The sequence below is a fragment of the Corella eumyota genome, chromosome 3 (assembly GCF_963082875.1).
Source record: "Corella eumyota chromosome 3, kaCorEumy4.1, whole genome shotgun sequence".
In the NCBI taxonomy this organism is placed as follows: Eukaryota; Metazoa; Chordata; class Ascidiacea; order Phlebobranchia; family Corellidae; genus Corella; species Corella eumyota.
The window spans coordinates 2,801,423-2,825,832 of NC_137492.1; the positions used below are offsets into that span (position 1 = coordinate 2,801,423).

Genomic DNA, 24,410 nt, shown 5'->3' on the forward strand with positions numbered 1-24,410 from the left:
AATGAAGATAAGGGTATTTCCATTACTCTGTTTAACGTTAAGTTAAATGGGATCAGTAACTAAATGGCATTTTTCTGTAGGCGGAACAAAACTTGCCTGGTTTTAAGGTAGTTACCAGAATACCTAGAATGTTTCACAATATGATGACATAACTAAACCAATTCTCCTATATTAAAGGCGTTGTGAAATACTTCTGGTCAACTAAAAACACTAACAGCAACTTTAACTTTATTTTGTTCTAAATAAATAGGAATTTCTTGTAACGGAACATTTAATTTACAACAGGAGAATATAATTTTTATAGTCGCCTAGTTTTAAGGTTGTATGTACTCTTAATATTATATTGTTTGAAATTTGGTTAACCATTTATTTAACCTTACTCCGAAAGTAAATGTTAACTTATTTATTTAATACTCAAAAATAAATGTTAGGCATTTCATGTTATAACAACTAAATATATTTTAAAAACTTATTTAAAAAAAAATATAAACCAATATTCGTAGGTTTATTTTTATCGTTTTTTTTTTGTATGTTATTATGTTATTATTATACCATATTTAAAAGTCAGTCCAATGTTATTTAAATACAGTTTTAATCAAACTAGTAAGTACCTGTTTTGTTAATTGTAAAATAATATATTCTGGTGTGGTATTTATACGTTTTTTTATGTTTTTTTTTATCAATACTAACCATTACTCAAAAATACCTAATAAATTAAATAAAACAAACAACCTATTAAAGTTAATTCTATAAGAATGCGATATTAATTTATATTAAATTTACTGCATATTTTTATAGGAAAATATTAAGAAATGTAAAAAACAGATTTGGTAATAAAAAACAGAAGAGAAGTAGAACAAATTATAAATCCTTGGAAATTCAAACACACAACCCATGATTATTTCATAAAATACTTAGAACTTGATTTTAAATCAAACAAGTTTTTAAAACAACATTTCCTTGAAAAATCCTATTGGACAAACAAAGAATATAAAATTATTGTTTAAGCAAAATTACCACGCGAAAACTCATAAAAAAGGTGTCCCTATAGAAAGAATTGAAAACAACAACAATTATATTGTAAGATTGCACTTAAAACTACAGTGGTTTGGACAATTACACAATATTTAAAATATCCCAATAATCTTTTAACAAAGATTTATAACCTTTGAAGAATTTCAATTTTTCAAACACAAAGCGTTGTAGCCCATTCTCCTTAGATGTAAAAAATGTGTTTTTTTCAATAAAGAAAAGGTTAACTAGGGGGTTTTCCGATTTTCAAAGAAAACGAAAAGTGCAAAGATATAGAAAAAATTAGCAGGCTATGTTTAGCTGCAAAAAAACAGACCTCTGGCACCACCATGCGGAGGTAAAATTTAAAAATTCAAGGGCGCAAGGGCGGCGACGGGTTTTGAACCCCGTATAACAATCTATCCTGTATACCACCTGATTCAATTTGCTCTGGGGAGCCAAGTAGGTAACCCCAAACAGGGTTTAGAACGTTAAAACAACGTGGGCATATGGGGCCAGAAGCTTGTAGCTGTAAAAACGCAAAAAATAAAATAATTTTTTTTTTAGATTCCTGCAGAAATATTTTTTTAATTTGAAATGCTAGTGTAGCTATTATAAAATAACTTAAATAAAATTCCTTTTTCACTAAATTTGTCTAAATATTACAAAGCAATACACCCCTAAACAAATGAGTAAAATAAAAACTAAAACATAATTTAGCTGTCAACAAAATATTAGACTAAAAAAGGAAAAATTTAAATACTTTCGTTTACAAAACGAATATAAGGCTTTTTATAAAAATTTCGTAAGTGTAAAATACTGTATGCTTAAAATACCTTTTCAATACTGGGTTGTAGAAAGGTTAAAGTTGTCGTGTTATCTACCATTTGTTTACAGTGGACACAGAAAGTTATATTTTCACCGACAGATTTTGAAGTTAGTGAAGAACGATAAAAATGAATCTACAAAAATATTTTCAATTTAAAAATTGTTTTTTAAATTTTGTCAAAAAAACAATAATTTTATAAAACATTTAGTAAAAGTGCTACTTTAGAGACCAACACTTTTCAAATAATATTATATCGTTATATGATACCCAAATATGGTTTAAAAAGGTTAAAAATATGCGCCCCTTTAAAATTTTAGTAAGTTTAAAAAATTAACTGTTTAAAAAACAAAAAAGGCAAATTTTTTAAAATTAATGTACTATATATTTATAATGCTTAAAAAAATTACTTTATTTTAAACCTACTATAGGTTTAATATATTTTTTAAATCCATTTAATATACCCTAAAAATATTTTCAAATTTCAAGTTTTTTCCTTATTAATATTAAAACCTAATATAATTAAAATATACTTACACGGGCAAACTTAAGTAAGCAATGTAGAGTAGGGGACAGAATAAGTGAACGGGTGGCTCTAGTGGTAGCTACATACAATAAATTCGCATCTTCTTTCATACGTTCTGGTAGGCTTGAATTATGAACTAAAAAAAATAAAAAAATTTTACCTTAAATTCAAATTTTTTTACATAAATTTAAGCAAATAAAGTTAAATTAGGTTTTTTCACCTTGTTTTATCAAATTTGTTGCAAAATCGTCGCACAGGAGGACGGTTTCGAACTCGAGACCTTTGGCTTTATGAACAGTGCTTACTATAACATCAGCATCCTTCCAATCTAACGTATTATTCTAAAAAATACAAAAAATGTTTAAATTTTTAAAGTAATGTTTTATCCTGTTGATATTGTACGAAATTGTTTATGTCATAATCGAAAAATGCATATTAAAAAAGGGAAAAAAAACATGAAAATTTGGAAGAAAATATTGAAAAGGTAAGTTGCTTATTTTTTACATTTAAATGAAATTTTTTTAAAAAATCCCTAGTAAAATTTAACTATGTTTTGGGTAATATTTTAGACCAATAACCGATATTTTAAATTTTCTAAACGATAAGCTTGTGCAGAAGCATTATTATGTTAGCTATTTCGCAGGCTAATATGCACCGAACCGGCTAATTTTATCGCGGATTTACGAGTGTTTTATATCCTTTATGTAAAGGTAAATCGCTTACCTACAAATTTAAGCGCTTCGCTCGTTCCGCAAAGAGAGCAAAATAATACTTTACCTAAATGGATACTGTATACGCGTATAGCTTACATAATAGACAAACAACAATATTACAATGCCGTGAACAGCTCGAAAGAGAGAGATGGAAAAGACGACAATAAGCGAAGGCGCAGAAAATAGCTGAGATACGCATATCTAGTTAAAATCGTCATAATCATTCGGTCATAACGTTCCGCCCCCGACTCTCAGCCAATGAGAAGGCTTGAATTACGTGATCTGCGGCACTTGATAAAGGCCGGCCAAGGTTGAGCCGGCGAATTTTTATTCTCATTTGTTTGAACGGGGGCTTGCAAGAATGGCTTTCAGCTTAGTTAAAACGTTACAAAGTTCGGTCAGATTTTCGCTGGTTTTGAACAGCCGAGCACCGGTACTGAGTTTATACGACCGCCAAAATGAAAAACGAGCGATTTTCAGGTAATTTTATAATTTTTAATTAAAATTCCGACTTAATTTTTGACCTTTTTTTAAATCAAATATTACGTTAATAATTAACGAGTATACAAATATTATATCTGCATAACAAATTGACAAAGAAAATAATTTATTTTTTTTGACAATTTGTAATTAAAATTATTATATTAAATTTTTTGTGTACTAAGTAAACTACATTATATAAGAAGGGTTAATAGATAAGAGAAAAGAGTGCACAAAATGTCTCGCAGCTGACTTTTAAAAAAAAGGAATTAATTAAAAAAAATTAAAAACATTTTTTTCCATTTTGGAAGAATTAAAAAAAAATAGATTGCAGTGGTTAAACAATAGCCCTAGGGAATTCAGAATTTAGAAAATATGACATTAACAAACAAACAAAAGTGTTGTTTACAAATTGGGATTTTATAATTACCGCAAAATGATTGTTTTTGCATTCTAATTTGCAATTTAAAATTTAAATGCCGAAAAAAACAAAAACAACAATAACAAAAACCGAAAACAAAAGAACCGCAATCACTCGTGACCTCTCTTCTCTCGTAAAAGAAAAAGTGAGCAATCGAGAGAATTCTACGTCATGAACTTTTGAATGACGGAAGTTATCTAATCAATTAAACGTTGTTATATTTCAAGCAAATATAAATAATTATTAGGTAAAGGGTTAAATGGGGTTTGGTTCTTTATGACATTTTTATTAATTGCCTTACATTTTTATTTTTCCGTTTTTTGCTGCGAAAAGAAACGCAATAATTTTAAATTGCAGACGACAACGTGGTCACGTGACTACAATTGTTGTCCAATAAAAACCGAGTGGCGATATTGCCCTACATCTGCGAACGCAAGAGTAACGGCATTACGCAGCGAAATTTTAATTCGAGATCGAAATTAAGAAAAAAAAGAGAAAAAGGGACAAAAACAACAAATTCGAGGTTTTATTAAATCGAATTGCCGAGAGCAATGTCGTCCTTGCAATATATATTGCAACATATGACAGTTAAGGGCACTCAGTAACTGATTATACACAAATGTTAGCTAATCGCGATGAAAAATTAAGTTTTCAATAAACAATTACAGGATGCAGAATTAAATTAATGACCTTGAATCTTAAATAAAAGCTAATTGCAGAGTGTACATGCAAATAGCTAGATGGTGTACTAAACCAGCAGGCCTAGAGTTGTACCTAGGCTATAGCAATAGGCGAAAAAAAAAAATTTTGATGTTTTTAACCATTTTTTTAATGTTTTAGACAATACGGTAACGGCAGTGTTAACATAATGGCGACTTTAGAAGCAGTTCACAGTAAGGTTAAAAGCAGGGACCCAAACCAAACTGAATTCTTGCAGGTAACAAAATAAGATTTAAAAAATAATAAAAAACGCCATGAAAAATAATGTTTTAAAAGTAATGTTTATCAATAGTAACATAGCGAAAATTTATTTTGTCATTTTTTAAAAATTATTTCCTAAAATAATTGATATTTTATTTTTTTAAGGCCGTGGATGAGGTATTGACATCACTTAAACCTCTTTTCGAACGCTACCCCAAGTATTTAAACGTACTGGCAGCAGCATGCGAGCCAGAGAGGGTTGTGCAATTCCGTATACCGTGGCAGGACGATAAGGGCAACATGCAGATAAACCGCGGATTTCGGGTTCAATTCAACCAGGCGATTGGTCCTTACAAGGGAGGACTGGTAAGTACACAATCAATATTGATTGTCGCTTAATTTTGCCGGCTCAGCAACGACCCTGATTGGCTAGTTTCCGCCACGCCCTAATCAGTCTATTGTCGTGTTTTTAAGTCCGTACCTTTGACCCGTTTATCCAAACTTTATGGGAAAAATCAAGGCTGAAATAAATTATTTTTTGTCGTGTCAGGGGAGTTGACGTCATATTTATTTTGTCCCAGTTGGTACAAGGAATATAAATTATTCATTCCGACTTTAAACAAAGAAAATGCGGCTTTGTTAAATGGAAGTTTATTAAATTACAAGCTGTATATGTCTAGGCCCCAATGTAGAGTAATAATGTCAGAGAATAAAAAATTTATCAAATCCATATCTTATATCTGTTTTTAAGTTAAACATTTTTTTTTTAACAGAGATTTCATCCCTCTGTCAACCTGTCAATTATCAAGTTCTTGGGATTCGAACAAATCTTCAAAAACGCGCTGACCACTCTTCCAATGGGTGGCGGTAAAGGGGGCTCGGATTTTGACCCGAAAGGAAAAACGGACAGCGAGGTTTTGCGCTTCTGCCAGAGCTTTATGACCGAGTTGTACAAACATATCGGACCGGTAAGTGCATGTTGTCGTACAATGACGTAACAATAGGCAAATATTGCATCATAATACTGATGAGCTTGTCGGTTTTTTGTACAAACATTTCGCAAAGCGATTCTAGTTACAAGAGCAAAGCAAAGCCACGTGGAAAGTCGGTAAAAAATACCTAAGCCTGAAATACGATTCTTATTCCAATAAAGGCATTACACGATATTGATACGCATATTATAATCAAACCGGTCGTCAGCCATTGGTTAATTTACCGTTTTTTAGGACACTGACGTACCAGCAGGCGATATTGGAGTAGGAGGAAGGGAAATTGGGTTTATGTTTGGACAGTACAAGCGAATAACAAACTGCCATCAAGGAGTACTTACTGGTAAGGGGTGGGGCTGGGGCGGGTCCCTTATTCGACCAGAGGCAACAGGTATGTTGGATTTTGATAAAATTTTGGTAAACAAATTTGTTGAAAAAAAAAACTGAGCAATTTTTTAAAATAAATAAATAATCTTTTTTTTTAAATATGGAATATTTAATTTTCTGATTTTTATACGTTTTTTATACGTTCCCATTAGGTTACGGGTTAGTGTATGCCCTTGACTTTGCCCTTCAAGACAAGGGGGAATCCCTAAAGGGAAAGCGGGTGACGATCTCGGGTTCGGGCAACGTCGCCCAATTTGCTGCGGAGAAAGTTATCGAATTGGGGGGAACCGTTCTTTCTTTCAGCGACTCGGCGGGAACAATTTATGAGGTAAAAATTTAAAAAAATTAAAGAAAATTGGAATGTACGAAATTTAAAAATTCGTAAAAATTTTTAAATTTTTTTTTAAAGTCCCAACTCAAATTTTTTTTTAAATTTCAGTGTCATAAGTCTTTCAACTTTATGTACATGCACTTTATAAAGATTTATCACGTAATAATTATAAAATTTTACAAGTGCTCTGTAAATATAAAACTAACAGATAGCACAAGGCCCTTACTTAGCACTTCGATGTTAAATATTTACAAAAACCCCTTTTCGAGTCAGCGTTATAAGAAAACACAAAATTTAATGATTTAAACTTGTTTAACAGAAAAATGGATTTGACACCGAGAAGTTACAACAAGTCGTTAAAATCAAGGACGCCAGAGGTAGATGTAAAGAATATCTGAACGTCTCAAAAACTGCACAGTAAGTACAGTAACCGAAAGGTTTTAAGTTCGAGCCGCGCCAACGCCACATTAATTAACTTTAGGCCTAGCAAATAGCTCCCAAACATCTCTTAAAAAACCCAAAACCAGTTAAAATATAAGAAAACCCTGTTAACCTATGATGATATGACAAAAACTTGAGTATGTTACCGTGTTTGCAAATGTATTATCACTTCAGCATTACATGTATACGTGTGATGTAAGTAATATACATAAGGTTCGACACAGAGTAAACATACAGTTATAATGTTGTAACACTTAAGTACACTAGTCTTATCATGTGCAGACACTAAACATACATGCCTTCACGTAACTTAAAGGCGACTGTCAAGACATAAAAAACAGTAGTCTTCAGCAAGGCGAATTTCCAGTTAATTTTTTAACAAAATAAAATCGCAAAAACGGTTTTAAATCAAGGTGTCCCTTAAAAAAAACGACTGAAATTGTCATTTTTTTGACTAGGTATTTAGAAGGCAAGCGACCATGGGGGATTAAGTGCGACGTAGCACTCCCTAGCGCCACCCAAAACGAAGTGGAAAAAGACGACGCCAAAGTTTTGGTAGCGAACGGTTGTAAATATGTGTTCGAGGGAGCGAATATGCCCTCAAACAACGACGCTATTGAAATATTTAAACAACACAACGTGTGCTACTTCCCAGCAAAGGTAAAAACAAACTCAAGGAATAAAAAATTAAACTCATGACAAAATAGGGTTTATAAATCGGGGTATTATAATAGAAATGCTTTAAAAATAAAAAAATTATTTAAAAACTTTCAATTTAACATATCATTTTTTCTTGGTAAGATTTTATAAAAATAGTCAATCAATATTCGACTAAAATTGTTTAACGAATTTAACTCCAATTAGGCTGCAAATGCTGGTGGTGTTGCTGTCTCGGGATTAGAAATGGCTCAGAACTCGAGCAGGGTTCACTGGACCCGTGAAGAAGTTGACGAAAAGTTAAAGGGCATCATGAACAACATTTACACCACTTGCCGGGACACAGCTTTGGACTTGGGGCATCCAGGTAAAGAAATTAAACAAAATTAATACTAGGGCCAAGTATAATATGTTCTAAAGCAGTTGGCTATAAGATACTTACACTAAAGGCTTAAATTAAATGTCAAATTAATGGTTTTAAAACATAGGCTATACCAAGTGTATTAACATTATCCTTTTTTACCTACAGGAGATTACCAACTTGGAGCTAACGCAGCTGGATTCAAGAAAGTAGCCGATGCTATGATAGAGCAAGGCCAAGTATTTACAAACTAAACAGTGATGTATTAGTGAAATATCATCACCTTTTTAAACAAGGGTTATATTGTAATTTAGTCAATTCCAAATTGCATTTTTATCGTTTTTAGAACGTTTTTTTGTGTCGTTTTTAGAACGTTTCGTATTTTTTTATCGCTAAAATCGTAGTTGTGATTAAATAAATATATTCTAATTTTGCCTGTTAATTTTTTTAACTGGAATTTTTATAAACTCCATTGCAAAAAGGTTAAGATAAAGAATTAAAAAAAAGATTGGAAAAAAATGTCAGACCTTATTAGTTAGGGTCTTTTATACAAAACAAAATATTCTACAAAAACACGTAAAAAATGTTACCAACAAAAGTAACATGAACCCTACCTTTAATTGTTTAATAACTTCAGGTAAGTGATTTCCATAATTTTTGACGATAGTTAATTTCGATGAAATTTCTTGTTCGTCGTTCAGTTCAGCTTCTTCTTCCATTTGTTTGATGTTTTTGTAACGCTGGAAGGCTTTGCTTGGGTAATATCGAAGACCAAGTTTCTGGAAAAATTAAAGGAAAATAATTAACATTAAAAATAGGTAAACTTGTTATTTAAATACTGTCAATAATCTTATCTGATGTTTTTTGTATATATCTTTATTCTTGATGTGGGAAGGTCAAATGCGTGAAGTAACAAAGTAACATTAGTTACCCCAACCCAGTCTCACGTTGCCTGTGGCAGTTTGGGATATTATATATTATAATTGCCGAAATAATTAAACTGCTTTTCAAGTATTGACTCAGCAGATGTTCCTAGTGTTTACGGCACAGCACCTTACTTAAGTGCACTTTAGCATAAAAGAAGTGGAGATCGAACCCAGAGGATCATGTAGTGAAAACATGTGTTCTGACCACTACATCATGCTGCTGGTTCTTAAATATAGAATGGCCTTCAATAATATTTTACATCTTAACCCCTATATCCTAAAAAAGTTTATAAATATTTTTAGTAAAAAAATTAAAATAAAATTGCAACATTATTCTTTTATTAACCAAAATTAAAACAAATTTAAACTACACTCACTTTTCTAGCATTTCCATCCAACTTATAAGCAAGTGCATAGATTTCTAACAACACATCCAACTGCAATTTTTCTGTACCCCCCACTACCCCTGTTTTTACACCTTTCTCATTCTTAAGCTTGAGAACAACTTGCTGGATAACCCCTAGGTTGGTTCGACACAGGATGGCGCACTTGGAGGAATGTTTGGTGCCATCAAGTGTCCCTAAAAATTAATTTTTTGTTTATGGGAAAATAATTGTTGATTTAAACAAATTTGTTGGTGATTTGGTGATCAACTTTAAATTGATTAAAAATACCTGGAGGTCCAACACCAAGTAAGGTTTTATCAGCAATATTTTCACCTTCTCTATATTTAAATTCTCTTAAAATACAATCCGCTACTTGGGCTATCCTTGCACCAAACCTAAAACTCTGCAAAAAATAAAGACACATCAAAAAATTTTAACTAAAATTTTTTTTTATTGGTTGGGAATTTAGCTACCAAATGTTGTAAGATACTGGGTTGGACACCAAGTCCTTGCCTACTTTAGGTCCTGGGTTCCATACCCGATTCTTGTCTGCTCAGGGTGCTTTTAAGGTAGAGTAAATGCAGGCACAATATACAATAAACACACACTACTGCAAGGTCAAAAATATCCTAAACTTTCAAAGGCATCACATAACTGAACAACAACAATACAAAAAACTTAAATTAATTAAATTGTTCACCTTAAAAGTAAAATAAATAGAGCTAACATAAAAATAAAGCATACTAATATACCTGTGTTAAATAGTAAGTGTGAGTTGGTGTAATTCTAACCAATGCATCTCTCGCTTTCCTGAAGCCGTAAATTTGTTGATGGGAGTCGCCCACAAATACCAGAGCACAATGCTGTTGTTGTTTCTCGATGACATCACGCATACACTCGGAGCAGTCTTGAGCCTCGTCGAGCAATATGACATCATAACCAGCAATTTCAGGCATTGACATTTGCCATTGTTTTACATAGCCTAATTTTTTTTAGGTTATAAAAATTGCAAAAATAAAAGAAAAAAATTGGAAAAAAACGATTTAAATAATACTTACAATCATCTATCATTTGGCAATTTGTGTTTTCCAGATCTGCACATTGGCTCCAAAATCGTTTAGTCAAACCCAATATAAACTAAAAAAAAAAAAAATATTTATAAAAAATGGCAAATATTTATTACTGGCAGTTCGGTGTAGTAAACACTTGTTACACCATATAAGGTCGTGGGTTTAATCTCCACAACTCTTATGCTGTAGCGTCCTTAAGTAAGGCGCTATAAACGGTATAAACTCCTCCTGAACCAGCACTTAATCAGCAGCATAATTACCGGGCAATTATAATCAATAACATCCCAAACTTCTACAGGCAACTCGAGACTGGGTCGGAGTAACTGATGTTACTTTATGTTTAGGTCGCGCATTCAACCTTTCCACATCGAGGATAAAGATATATACAAAAAAAGTGGGTAAATCTTAAATTTGATGTGTTTGGCATAAGAGTCCAAAAAAATAAAGAGCAGTTCAAAAAAATTAAAATTCAGGAGCATTCACCTCTCTGTCTTCCTCACTAATATCTTCCCAGACCCAGGCTTCCCCTATTTCAGTTTTCTCCTTTACTTTAACTCTCCGGGGAACATGACACATCCTTAACCCATAAGTTGCTGATGCCATAAAGTTGGAGAGCGTGTATAAAACTTGTCGGCTAAACTTGGAGTTTTCTGGGGAAAGTTTTAGAATTTCTTGGATGTAATGATTTCTCAGAGAACCTCTGGAAAGTTTGTGTCTGTAGCTGTAATTAAAAAAAACGTATTTATTATTTAATAGAAAAATTGTTAAGCAATTTTGTTAAATGGCCTATTGTTTATTGCATTATAAATACCACTAATTCTTAATTTTCTTTTATATTAATTTATCCATGATGTGGAAAGGTCGACTTTATGACCTAAACAGAGTAACATCAGACACCCTCAGTCTTGAGTTGCCTTTGACAGTTTGGGATATTATAAATTGTAATTGCCTAGTTATTAAGCTGCTGATTAAGTATTGGCTCAGCAAGAGTTTATACCATTTATATTGTCTTACTAAAGGAGCTACAGCATGAGGGCATTGGGGATCAAACCCAGTACCTCATGGAGTAAAGTCAATTGTTCTAACCACTACACCATGCTGCCTCACAAAAAGAGTTTTAAGATTCTAAAAAAAAAAGAGTTTTTAAATTCTTAACGACAGGTTTGCTATAGAAAATCATCAACAAATAAAGCAAATTAAATTACTTAATCTTGAATATAACAAATAATGAAACAATTTTTACTTGTTCATTTGCATCCCTCTATAAGCAAGGCTATGTATGGTTGCACAAGTTACATTGGGAGTAAACATAAATACTTCTTTACCTTGATCTACCACTGCTCTGAAAAAAGTAATGCATGATATTGTAGTTAGAATACTTACAAACTCCTGCTGCATCGAAAAACAATTTGCAGTATAAATATCAGTCAATTATGATCAACAATATCCAAAACTGCCAAAAGCAACTTAAGACTGGGTCGTGGGAAAAGGTGTTACCTTATTCAATAAAGGTATATACATTTCCTTATTCGAATTTATAAAAACTTAAAAAGGAACAATTTTATTTAAATTATTATTTTAGCGACCTACTTGCTAAACGAGGTGTACAAGAATTTAAGATGTGGTTTTGACTTAACACAAGCAGTTAGAGTGCTTGTTTTACCAGTGCCAGCATATGCCATTACCCTCACCAAATCACCAGGTTTAAAATCATGGGCAACGACCCTTACCTGTTCATGGGTTAATCTTGTATCAGATCCACAGCTAAAATTTTAAAGTTTTTATTTAATTAATAATTGTTAGACTAGTAAAACTACAAGGTATGTAATGGTGAAAGAAACATATTATATAAAATATGACAGTAATTTGCTTTAAAATACCTTTCTGTGATGGGTAATGGCGTTGAGACATTTTCAATTTTTGAAATCACACAAAATATTCTGTAATGGTATCTAAAAATCAAATTAAATAAATAATAAATTTGTTTTTAATGAACATTTTTTTATTTAAAAAACACTAAATTTTTATTTTTTTTATTTTGTTTTTTTGCACATTGATGAAAGTAAATAATAAATATGATATACATTTAATATTAAAACAATGCGATAAGAAAAAATAAAAAAATCAATTTAATGATTTAAAACATGCCAAAAGTATTAATGTTCACATGAAGATTTTAAGTATGTTATGGTAACCAAACCCTTAATAATTTAATCAGTATTATCGAAAATAAAGTACTTACTCTTGACTCAGTAATTTATTCTTATACAACATCCAACAATATAGAGCAAGGTAGTAGAAAAAATCTAAGACAAGTGGTAATTTTAAAACATCAGACATTGCTTTGAAAAGAAGAAATACTTCATATACTTCAGAGGAAAGTAAGGTAATAGTTGAACATAGCATCCAAAATTTGGAAACGGAATCATCCTAAAACATACATAAAAATTTAAAATCAAAACTTTGTTAGAAAAGTAAAAAAAAATACGAAATCTGATTTTTGAAAGATTTGTTTTACTGAAAAAATGTTTTTAAAGTCTTGACCAAATTTTAAATGCCCACTCCAACTGGGAGTTTTAATTAAATCTCTTTAGAAACTAACTGTGAGGTTAATGGACTGTGAAATTGATTCATTGTTAAACTATATACCACTGATAACAAAACTTTTTATGAGCATCTGCTTTTGAGTTAAAAATATCTGAGTTTTTTTTTTATTATGTGTAAATAAAATAATTTTATAGTTTGTTTGTTTCTGCAACTTTTTTGCAAATACTTTATAATTTTTAGTTTTACTTAAAAGTTTAGGCCTTTTAGCACAAAATTTTAAAATTAAACTAAATCAAGGACATATAAATTTGGTTTCAATAAAAAAATTTACCAAAGATTCATCTAATCCAATTTTTTTTTCTATCAACAATTTGTTGGCGATTTCAAAATTTCTATGTTTTTCAAGTTTGTTGTTCAACAGTTTTATCTCAGAATCTGTTAACCGAATCTCGCTCAAAAACGTCATTGACCTAAAAAACAATGTAAAATTATTGCTGGTATAATGCATTACCACACACAGCATAAAATATATCCTGCATGATTTAATCTGCAGTCAAATACGATACACTTTTTGGAGACAAAAAAATGTTTTTAAACTAAAAAATTTTGAAATCTTTTTTTTTAAACTTAGATATTCTGGTCATTAAGTTAATGCTATGTTCAGTCTTACCTACTTAATTAAATTTGTGACAATCATTGCTACTTCGGGAGTAAGTATTTGGTTAATTTCCATCATCAATTTAACAGTTTTTAATGTTTTAGAATCATGAAATCTGACTTTGTGGTATAATAACTTTCCTGGCATAAACTAAAAAATATAAGTGTGAAGTTTACTGAAAAAAATACATATATATATACAAAGTAATACCAGTAAAATTTGATTTTAATAAGTAGTTTCACAAATTAAATACATTAATGAATAGTGTACTCAAAAGTCGAGTTAAAATACATATACCTGTATTTAAAAAAAAATTAAATGTTTTTTAACTAACCTGTGGGTTTGAAATTATTTCATTCCATCTTTTACACACAGAGGAACAAGAACACATATCTATAATAGGCAGACAACTGAATATTGTTTCCATGATGTGATCTGGTAATTCTTCACTCAATAAAGAACAACTACTCTAAAAAACATTAAAATTTTAAGAAAAAAAATGAAACACATTAAGATTTATATAAATTAAAGTTTGGTCTGGTTCTGAGTAAAAAAAGAGTTCAAAAAAAATTAGGGAAAATATTAGTGACTTTTTTAATTTTAATATTTACAATATCGGGAAGAGGTTGACTTCCACAAAGCACCGCATCCGGAAGAGACATCATGTAATCATCAAAACCATCTTCCTCATCAAACATATCAAACGAGGAGTTTAAGACATCTTAGAATAAAAAATTTATTAAATTAAGAATTTCAAAACTTCGAATTAAAAAAATTAATTAATTTACCTGACTTTTCTTCCTGAGAGCACGGGTTAGATGTATTCTACAAAGAAAAATAAACAAAAAAATGAAATTTTACACCAAATTTTTATATAGGTTTCACAATAATTAAATAAATCTTACATTAAAGTCAACAGAATGTCTTCGTTTTTCAGGGGTAGCCTGCAAATCATTAAGAGGATTTTCATTTTTTCTTTTGTTCATATTAAAAACATTAATACAAATAATCTATTAAAAACCTAAAAAAAAATAAAAAAGAAAATAAAAATATGTAAATAAATGGAACACTGATAATACAAAAACAAGACTTGAAAGATAATTGCTACAAATAAATATAAATATGAGCTATGTTTATTCAAAAACTTCTGCATTTTTATCAAAAGTTAAGACAGAATTATTTAACGCTTGATAATGATCTTTAACTGTTTGTAAAAAAACTTGTTTTAACTTTAATAAAAAATCTTCATCGCAACATTCTACAATTAATGAATAAAATTTAGTTTTCGAAAAATTGAACACAACAATAAACTTCTTTAAAAATCTTAAAGTAATTAAATTTTTATTTACATTAATCTTTAAACCAAGCAAAAATTGTTTTAAATTTTTCACACGGTTTACAAAATGTTCGTGGAATTTTAACTCAAATCTATGGTTTAATTCTTGGCTATAATAATCATCCGTTATAAATTTTGTAAAGTTGAGTAAATTAAAATCTGTTTTTGCACAATTAAGTAAAGTGTCATTATACACTAAATAGCATTCTGCTACATTGTAATCAAGAATTTCTTCTGCATTTACTTCTAAGCAAACTGTAGAACTAAAAATTGTTTTAGTTGTACCACCACAGTTTTTAAAAACAACATGAAAGTTAGTAAAATTACTGTTTTGCGATAAATTAATTTCTACAAAAGTTTCGGTAAATTCAAACGTAAACCAGGAATCCGATAAAGAAATAATTGAATTCAACTTTTTAAGTTGTTTAGTTTTTGTATCAATATCTTGTTGTAGAATCTCTTTTCGATATTGACATTGTTTTAACTCCGATTCAAATGTATCAAACACATCTTTCGCTGATGTAAATGCTTCCTCATAAAAAAGCAAATTCCTTATGCATGTAAAATAGTTGTGATATTGACAATTATTTTCATAATCCTGGCAATATGAAATTGAATTATTCTTGCTATCAATCCAATATTCGTTTGTTTTAAAACTATCAAGATTCGGTAAAAAACTTACAACCTTTCCATCCTTAGTAATCACATATAATATATCACCTTCTTTATTAGTGTCTACTTTTATGGCTTGACCACCAACACTGTATAAAAACACTGGTTGATTGCCACCACTTAGGTACCACATGTAGCCTTTTTTAGTAAACAATAACACAATTTCTGATGATGTTTGATATGCATTTAGTCCGAATAAAGAAATATAAAGAGATTTTTCAAACTGAATCATATACTTTGATTCTTTCACAGATATGATTTTTATAAAGCAAAACCAATCGTCGGGTTGTAAAAAACTTCGCAAATTTAGTTTGAAACTGATATTTCCGATTGTAGATTCGACAAAGTTTCCATTTGAACATAGTAAATTGTAGTCTTGGGTTAGAGCATATGTATGTGAGGAAGTCACTGTTACAAATCGAAATTTATATTTTGATAATAATTTAAATTTTAATAATAACTCATCATGGTCATTCCTTATGTTTAAATAAAATCGAAGAATGTCCAAGAACGAAAAATGTGTCGTCAAAATTTTTGTTTCTTTTTCATAAACGTCTACAAAATTCTTTTCAGTTGCAACCAAAGTTAGATTTTTTGTGCACAAATGTTCGATTAAAAATATATTGCTTGAATATTCCTCAATACAACTTTTCATTGTCCACAATTTGATTGATTTGGTCTTTATTTATTGCATTATTTTTTTCATCATGCATGTTTAAATAATAGCACAATGCCAGTATTTTTTAGAAGTAGTAGTAAGCTCACATGTCAAACAGTAACATATGTATTAACTATTGAACAAGGCACCTTTATATTACAAACAACAGACTAACAAACAAAGCATAAAATAAAATGAAAAAATATATATATAAATAAAAAATCTAATCGAAAATCTTTGCTTTAATTATGAAACAAACTTGCATTTATTAGTTTTTTAATTGCATATAAAAAACATGTCTCTTATCTTTAATAACACCTGCATAGTACGCTAAATATGTTTATTTTTACACGAAAACAAATTTTACACGAAAACAAACCTGTTTTTTTTTATAAATCCCGCCCAACTAAAACAAAACAAACAAACAACGAGCACGTTTTTTTTATTGCAGAGTTTCCCCCGAAAAACTACTTTTTTGCTATTTGCTTTAAAATAAATTAAGTGCTAATAATTGTTGTTTTTTAAATTAATACAAATTAACATTTTTTTAAATTACAATAAATTTCAGTTTTATTAAAATTAAATCATATTAATACAAATTTTTGTACTAGTAATATTCATATTAGTTATTAAAAAAAACGTTATTTTAAAACAAACTTTTACATTTTTGACTCTACACGATAAAATATTACATATTCAGATATTATTAAAGTTTAAAATATAAAAGTTAAAACTATTTTTGGAATTAAATATTTTTTCGTAATAACTTTTGGGAAACACTGTTTACGACAGTTTGACTTTTACAGGTTTGGTATTTTTATAAACTACGTTAAGCAGCTTAACGTTGGTCGTACTTCCTTTGTTGCATAAAAATTATTGATAACTATGTCGAAAAGTGCCCTTAATCTTAAAAGTGTGTTTAGTAAGGAACGAACATTTCGGCCTAAGAAGCGATTCGATGCAGGAACAACCAAATTCGATCTACACAAAAAAGCGCAGGCCAGTCTAAGATCGGGTAAAAATATTACGTTTGTTTGATTTAAAAATATAATTAAAATTTTCAAAACTATGTGTTAGAATAGTATAAGTTATTCCTATTCTTAGATTCTAGAAAACATTATTAACAATTAAACAATTGTCTAACAATTAACTTGATTGTTATAGAAATTAATTGTTTAATATAATTCTAAAACAATGCTTTCTATAACAATATTAAAATTATAACAACTTGCATTTTAAAATCAAATTATTATTTTCTCATTAAAAGCTTATATAAAATAAGTTTGTTTTAAAATAAAGTTTTGAATGCAAATTTATATATATTTATTTTTTAGGACTTGATCTTCGAGCAATTGTTTTGTTGCCAGACGGAGAGGATTTAAATGACTGGGTAGCTGTACATGTTGTCGATTTCTTTAACAGAATTAATTTAATTTATGGAACCGTGTCAGATTTTTGTACAAATGAGGTACGTTAATGTATATTGGTTTAAACTATCCGTTACATATGTATTTTGTATTGTTAACATAGTAAATGTCATCAGACAATCTTTTTCAAATGTTACCTATAAAATATTTATCATTTCATTATTGATAGTGTATTTACAAAGATAGATACAATTTCTATTGAAAAAAGGTAAACTATTTTTTTGCATGTAAAATTAACATTTACATAAATGGTTAAAAATTTTTTATAATGTTCTAAAATTTTGCATTTCTTAATTAATTTTTGTAAATTTTTATTTTCTAGTCATGCCCAGTTATGTCTGGGGGTCCCAAGTATGAATACAGGTGGCAGGATAGTGGAAAATACAAGAAACCAACAGTTTTGTCTGCCTCCGACTATATTATGGAGTTAATGCAGTGGATTGAACAACTGATTAATAACGAAGCACTTTTCCCAACAAAAGTTGGTAAGTACCAAAAAGTGAATACGAAATGTTACTATTACTAACTATTTATGCCCAAACTCTCTAAATACATATCCTATTGCTATGCTTACCCTAAACTTGGTTTTTAAGTGGTAATATGTATTTTAAATATCACAAATAAAGTAGTTTATTTATAAATAAATGTAAACATCCATATAGATGTGAAGACATGTATACTGTTACACAGTATGTGGTCAAATTGTTAGGAAATTTAATGCATTTTTAGTGCAATATTCACTCTTTATAATATGATAATTTCACATTATAAATGTATGTATACTATGAGCAAAATGTTAAATATTTACTTTAAAATGGTATTTATTGTCATTTGTTGTAAATAAATATGCCAAGCAGAGCACCAATTATCCAATGACCCGCCTTAATTAAAACCTGATTATTAAATTTAATCAGTTTTCAAACCTCACTAAGGCAAGTTTTGAATCGGTAGCGTAATTACGTCAGACAGCTATAATCATTTCCTGTACTCACTTATTATACAGAGAGTGGCTTAGTCAATGCTGTTGTATAGTTAAATCAACTTTAGATTGCGTATGCAATTTGTGTGAATATTTTTATTGACGTACTTCAGTAGTGTGTAGGCATATTATTTTTACAACTTCTGTTATCGAGAAACCGATTTTTTTTATCACACTTACAAAACTATTTTAAAGTTACTATATTTAAAATTAACTATATTAGTCATATTTTTAATTTTTATAATATGTATTATGTTTATATATATTATATCATGGTAAATTACTTTTTGTTCACAAGTTATGTACATTTCTTTAACATAATAAATAGGTCATGTAACGTTGTAAATTAATAAACTTAGTTAAAATTTATTATTTTTAATAACATTTATTGCCCAACTATAAAAACTTTAAAGCATTTTTTTTAACTTGTAAGATTATAAAATATGATTTATGCCAACCAAATATTAATTAGTTTTTTAGTAATTAGTAAGTCAAGTATTACATAATTTTTTTAAATAAAGATTGTCAAATTTGTAATTAAACATGATTAATTAACAACAATGAAAAATACTAATAATCGCTACAACTTGCTCTATTTTTATTTTCAGGAATTTTTGTATAATTGCCACTAAATTAAGACCAAATATGTTTTTTGCAATTTATTATATGTGAAAAAATATTTAAATTTATTTATTTTTTGTTTTAGGGACCCCCTTTCCCAAGTCCTTTCAGAGCACCTGTAAAAAGATTTTAACTCGACTTCACAGAGTGTTTGTTCATGTCTATATTCATCATTTTGACCGTGTTCATGTAAATATGACTTCAAATTATATTAAACTTTAAATTTATTTGCAAGTTTTAAACAGGTAATATCTTTATTTGTTACTCTATTGTTAAAATATAGAGTAGGTTAATTAAATAAATAAACTACTTTTTTTATCATCTGAATAAAAAACAGTTGGTAACATCAAAATTATGTCGAAATTTAAAAATGTTATGCAATTCACCACACAATACCTACTTCCTTGTTTTATCACCATCGTTTCGGGGTTGATATTTAATTTAAGAGTTTATTGTATTGAATATAAATGATTCAAAATATTTAATACAATTTTTATTGTGTTTAAACAACAGAGTATGGGGGCAGAAGCTCATATTAATGCTTGCTACAAACACTTCTATTACTTTGTAAGAACTTTTAAGCTAGTTGACGTAAGGGAATTAGAGCCATTGGTATGTATAACAATATATTCAAACTTTGTATTGTTTTTTTTTATTTACAGTCATTTTATTGTTTGGAGTTTTTTTCATATTAAATTTCGAATTAAAATTACATCATTTGTTTACATTTTTTTCCAGAATGTATCAAATTTAACTTTTTTATCCATTTTTTTTAACTCTTAACTTGCCATTGAATATAATGCAAAAATGTTAATAAAAAAATCTAAACTTTAAATTTTATCCTTGCAGAAAGAAATGCAGGCAACAATATGCCATGATTGATGCAGTATTGAACAAAAACAATAATATGCAGAAGACCTTTGCAACCCAAAAAATGGAAAATCTATTTTTATAAAATGATGTTCTGAAGAAAACTTTATAATCAATTCCAGGTGTTGCTTTTTTTTCTTGCCAAATTATAATCTTATAAAAGGCCATTTTATTGATGTTAGTGATTATTGTGGTAGTGGTTTAATATAAATGGAAGCACTGGGATCAAAGTCACAATAAAAAAACTATGCTGCCAATTGTTAAATGGCCAATAAAAAAATGCAAAACATATCTTATAGTTTCAGGCTTTTCTTATTTTTCATTGTACAAACACATGTTTTATAGCGACCAAAAATATATAATTGTTGTTAATTTTTAAGAATATTTGTAAGGTTTTTATATTGTTGAATTTAATGAAATTTAAATTTATACACACACACAAGTGACCTTTTATATCTCCGATCAAGTTTTTGTTTGTTATATTTTTAATGGTTTTCGATTTTTTAAATGATTACTGTTTTTTTTCTTTAATTTTCATATGTTTAGTAACTACACATTTTTACACTTTTGCAGTATTTTTTATATCCTCAATGAATTGCAATTGGGGAGGAGTGTATTTTAAAAGAAATTTTGAATCATACAGATATTTTTTTCTTGTTTTTATTTGTTAATTGTGTCAGAAAATCATTGTGATATAGTAGTGTTAATTTTTTTTTAAGTACAATAATATTCTACATTCCAATAAATAAACCACATTTACTAATAAAATTGTACTCAGTAATACTTTGTTTATTGAAAAATTTTAAGTTAATTTAATTTTTTTATCTAGCTTAAATATAACCCTTGATTATATTTGTAATGCCTTTTTTATTAAATTAGATATTATTTACTTGAATATTATTTGGTAACCATTAAAAAATTTTACAATCTTAATAAAGGTAAAGATTCGGGGCTTAAGAAATGGCAAGTTAAAGTGCAAATTAATAAATATTCTATTTTATTTATAGTCAATGTATCAAGAATTATATTTTAAGAAATCTCAGATTTTTTATTCACAAAGTGAGTATTTAGTAAGTGCAGAGTAATTAATTCGATAAACTATAACATAGGCCTTAAAATAAACAACAAAAAAATAACAATTATTATTATAATTAACAAGTTAAAAGAATTAAAATACTGAAAAACATAATTTTTATGAAAGAGAATAATAACAAAATAACGGGATTTTTAAAAGCATAATTAAAAATATTTTATAGAAATAATAAAAACATTTAAAAAAGTAACATTACCCGAGTTCGTACTAGCAATAAAGTTAACTTCCACTACATCGAAAAGTCAAAAAAAATAAGGTAGAAAAAATTATTGCTAATTGAGTAGCACAGTAAAAATGGTAGTAATATTGCTTACACCCCAAACCATAGCAATATGCTCAATGTTGTTATCAGGTATATATGTTAAATACAACATACGGAACTTTGTGGTATAACAGTTGTGAATAGTAAGTGTTTTTAATATAGCACCCTTAGTCTACACCATCACAAACTGTGTTTACAATTTCGTGGAATAAGTCAGGTCGGTCGGCATATACATGATGTCCAGCACCTTTCACCGACTAAAAAAAGAAAAAAAATAGTGTTATAAAAAATACGGTGCCATGTAAAGAAAAAAATCTTTGAATTAAAAGCAGTATAAGAAGAACAATTAAAATAAAGTATTAAATATTTATTTTTTTGTTTATCTATCATCAATGTGCAAAGGGCAACTTTAGGGCCTACATAGTGAAATATTTGATACCCTGACCCGGTCCCAATTGATTTTGATATAAAACCCATAATTTTAAAATATCTACAAAACAAAATGTTGAATACTTACATAAACATCGACATGGTTGTCGGTTAAAATATTCTGACATGTGTGCCCTGAGTTAATGTCCATCCAAGAACGGGCTCCATATATAAAAGTTACCGGGACATCCTGGCGTAATTCACCTTTAAATTAACACAGATATTTTTAGTAAAATGTGTTATGCATTTATAAAGTTGTTTTGTTTAGTTATATTTGCAGTTTTGTTTTTAAGCCATTGAGATTTACAACTTGATTATAGTGACCTACTGTTTTATTGTTATTGATCAATTTACAATGTGTATTATTATTATTGACAGTCCGGGCAAAATAACCTTGTTTATTGTAAAACAACTTACCTATCCTGTTTAACATTGGATTGTAAGCATACCCTAGATCTTGATTCATTTGTTTAAATGCAGCTTCCCCACTAAAAAAATGACATAAAAATCATATAAATAATCTAAAATTATAAAATTAATTTATGTTCAATTTATTTTTTATATAATGTTTACTAACCTTGGTGCTTCTGCATTACAGTGGTATATATATTCGAATACCGTGTTTTCATCTTTCTCTGTAACTTCTGGATATCTTGCTTTAAAATCAGCTCGAAATCTCTTAATAAGGGAAGGACCTATGTATATTTATAAAAAAGAACTTAAAACGTTTAACCAAACAACCATAGACTTAAGTGCATAATGTTGCTAATGGCTGTGTTAAGAAATGTCTTACCCATGGGACCGGCTGCACGGATAGCAGACAGGGGGTTAAAGGGGCTTAAAAGTCTGACCACAACCCTGATCCAAAGTGGGACCCTTCTTGCATTCTCAGGGTCTGGATCTCTTTTGGGAAATCCCCAGGGGTCAACTAACAACAAGCTTTTCACTCTAGAGAAAAGAAAAAAATTAAATTGTAATTTAAACATCATAAAACTTGTCTGTTAAAATTTCTAAATTGTCAGTTTAAATTTAAATTATTGGATAAGATTTAATGAATTATGAACATAAATTACTGGTCGGGATGTTTCAGTGCATAACTGCTAACAAGATAACCTCCAAAACTGTGACCAAGTAAAATCATTTTATCAATGCCAACTTCTTTTCTCCATTCTTCAATCGAGTTCACAAAAGTTTCTTCTGCTTCTTCTGGAATTTTACTAAATTTTGGCCGACTGCTTTTTCCAAAACCGAGAAGATCAAATGCATAGAGTGGACGATTTTTACTTAGGTTTTCATAATTTAATGCCTAAAAAAGTAAAAACTGTTATCATAAAAAATCCAAACTTAAGCAATTTTTTAATATTTACAACTTACCCATAAACCTATGCCCCCAGCAAACCCATGTACCATCACAATTGGAGTTTTGTTCACAATATTTTTGTTCACGATAGCAGTCCACAACTTTTCACCACTTGGAAGGTTCACAAATAATTTTTCCATTGAACATTTAACAACTGAAAAAAAAAAGTTTAAATAATACAAATTTAGGTGAATAGCCAAAGTTAAGGTATTAATACTCTTAGACAGTAGACAGATGGAATCAAGTATCAAACAACTGGCATGAGCCAGTTAAATTTTGCCTTGAGTTAATATAAATTTAATATACCAAAATAAAAAAAATGAGAACTTACATTCAAGCATCTTTGATTCAGCTTTGGCAAGATGGTCATTTGAGGTTGGTTTCCATCTGCACCATCCCCCAAAATTGAACCAGCCATGACCATTATTACTAAAAACAAAAAAAAACAATTTTATCATGACAAGCTAAAAAAAATTAAAAATAAATTAATGAACTAAATGAATTATAGTTTTAAACATATCTGACCTGGTCACGTCGTTTGACACCATGGTTTCAACTTCTTCAGCGTATTCCGTCATTTTTAGAATCCAAATATAAACAGACAAACAGATAAAAAAATAACAAAATAAATGAGGTCGAAAGTCCAAAAGTCGAAGTAACGTAGAACCCGTAGTATAACAATTTATTTAATTGACTTTTGTAAAGTATAATTTAAACACTTAGTTGCTAGATTCAAAAAATATAAAGTTTTTAGTTTATTAATAAACTTATATAACACTCAAGCAAAATATCAGATGTTGCTATATCATCGTGACCAGGCAAAAAACGATAGCATATGACTCAACAAAATGACGTCACAAATATGTAAACACAGGGTTTACAAAAAATACTGTTTATTAACACATGGCATAAAACAAATGTGTTTAATTTTCTGTAATTAAAATAAACCTCATAGTTTATTTATTTAACTATTTAAACATAACTTTATTCAAAGCTTTTTTAAGTAAAAGTATATTCACATCGGTCTTTATTATGAAAGCTTTGTCTTTTTA

The 24,410-nt window shown here is 29.0% G+C and overlaps 4 protein-coding genes across 4 annotated transcripts; 2 read left to right on the plus strand and 2 right to left on the minus strand.

Annotated features, from left to right (window-relative positions):
- Positions 1-878: 878 nt before the first annotated feature.
- Positions 879-14,674, minus strand: LOC145745079 (F-box DNA helicase 1-like). Its single transcript, XM_082563067.1, has 20 exons — positions 14,557-14,674; positions 14,440-14,476; positions 14,268-14,372; positions 13,986-14,113; positions 13,668-13,801; positions 13,325-13,463; positions 12,689-12,876; positions 12,327-12,398; positions 12,037-12,210; positions 11,690-11,788; positions 10,930-11,167; positions 10,435-10,513; positions 10,129-10,358; positions 9,665-9,779; positions 9,368-9,570; positions 8,679-8,843; positions 2,584-2,704; positions 2,375-2,499; positions 1,848-1,973; positions 879-1,540 (listed from the first exon to the last, which is right to left on the minus strand). The coding sequence occupies exons 1-20, from the start codon at positions 14,635-14,637 to the stop codon at positions 1,385-1,387; spliced, it is 2,715 nt and encodes a 904-aa protein (XP_082419193.1). The 5' UTR covers positions 14,638-14,674; the 3' UTR covers positions 879-1,384.
- LOC145746325 (NADP-specific glutamate dehydrogenase-like) lies at positions 3,400-8,506 on the plus strand. Its single transcript, XM_082564586.1, has 10 exons — positions 3,400-3,556; positions 4,818-4,914; positions 5,064-5,264; positions 5,672-5,866; positions 6,125-6,278; positions 6,427-6,602; positions 6,925-7,022; positions 7,505-7,706; positions 7,911-8,070; positions 8,233-8,506. The coding sequence occupies exons 1-10, from the start codon at positions 3,438-3,440 to the stop codon at positions 8,316-8,318; spliced, it is 1,488 nt and encodes a 495-aa protein (XP_082420712.1). The 5' UTR covers positions 3,400-3,437; the 3' UTR covers positions 8,319-8,506.
- Positions 14,675-17,136: 2,462 nt separating the features above from the next.
- On the plus strand, positions 17,137-21,038 carry LOC145746394 (MOB kinase activator 3A-like). The gene is made up of 6 exons (XM_082564675.1): positions 17,137-17,332; positions 17,652-17,785; positions 18,067-18,229; positions 19,430-19,533; positions 19,858-19,956; positions 20,194-21,038. Exons 1-6 carry the CDS (start codon positions 17,203-17,205, stop codon positions 20,224-20,226), a joined length of 663 nt encoding a protein of 220 aa, XP_082420801.1. The 5' UTR covers positions 17,137-17,202; the 3' UTR covers positions 20,227-21,038.
- Positions 21,039-21,251: 213 nt separating this feature from the next.
- On the minus strand, positions 21,252-24,091 carry LOC145744836 (1-acylglycerol-3-phosphate O-acyltransferase ABHD5-like). The gene is made up of 9 exons (XM_082562790.1): positions 23,884-24,091; positions 23,690-23,787; positions 23,373-23,512; positions 23,072-23,304; positions 22,792-22,946; positions 22,576-22,693; positions 22,416-22,486; positions 22,087-22,202; positions 21,252-21,826 (listed from the first exon to the last, which is right to left on the minus strand). Exons 1-9 carry the CDS (start codon positions 23,934-23,936, stop codon positions 21,737-21,739), a joined length of 1,074 nt encoding a protein of 357 aa, XP_082418916.1. The 5' UTR covers positions 23,937-24,091; the 3' UTR covers positions 21,252-21,736.
- Between the last annotated feature and the right edge of the window lie 319 nt (positions 24,092-24,410).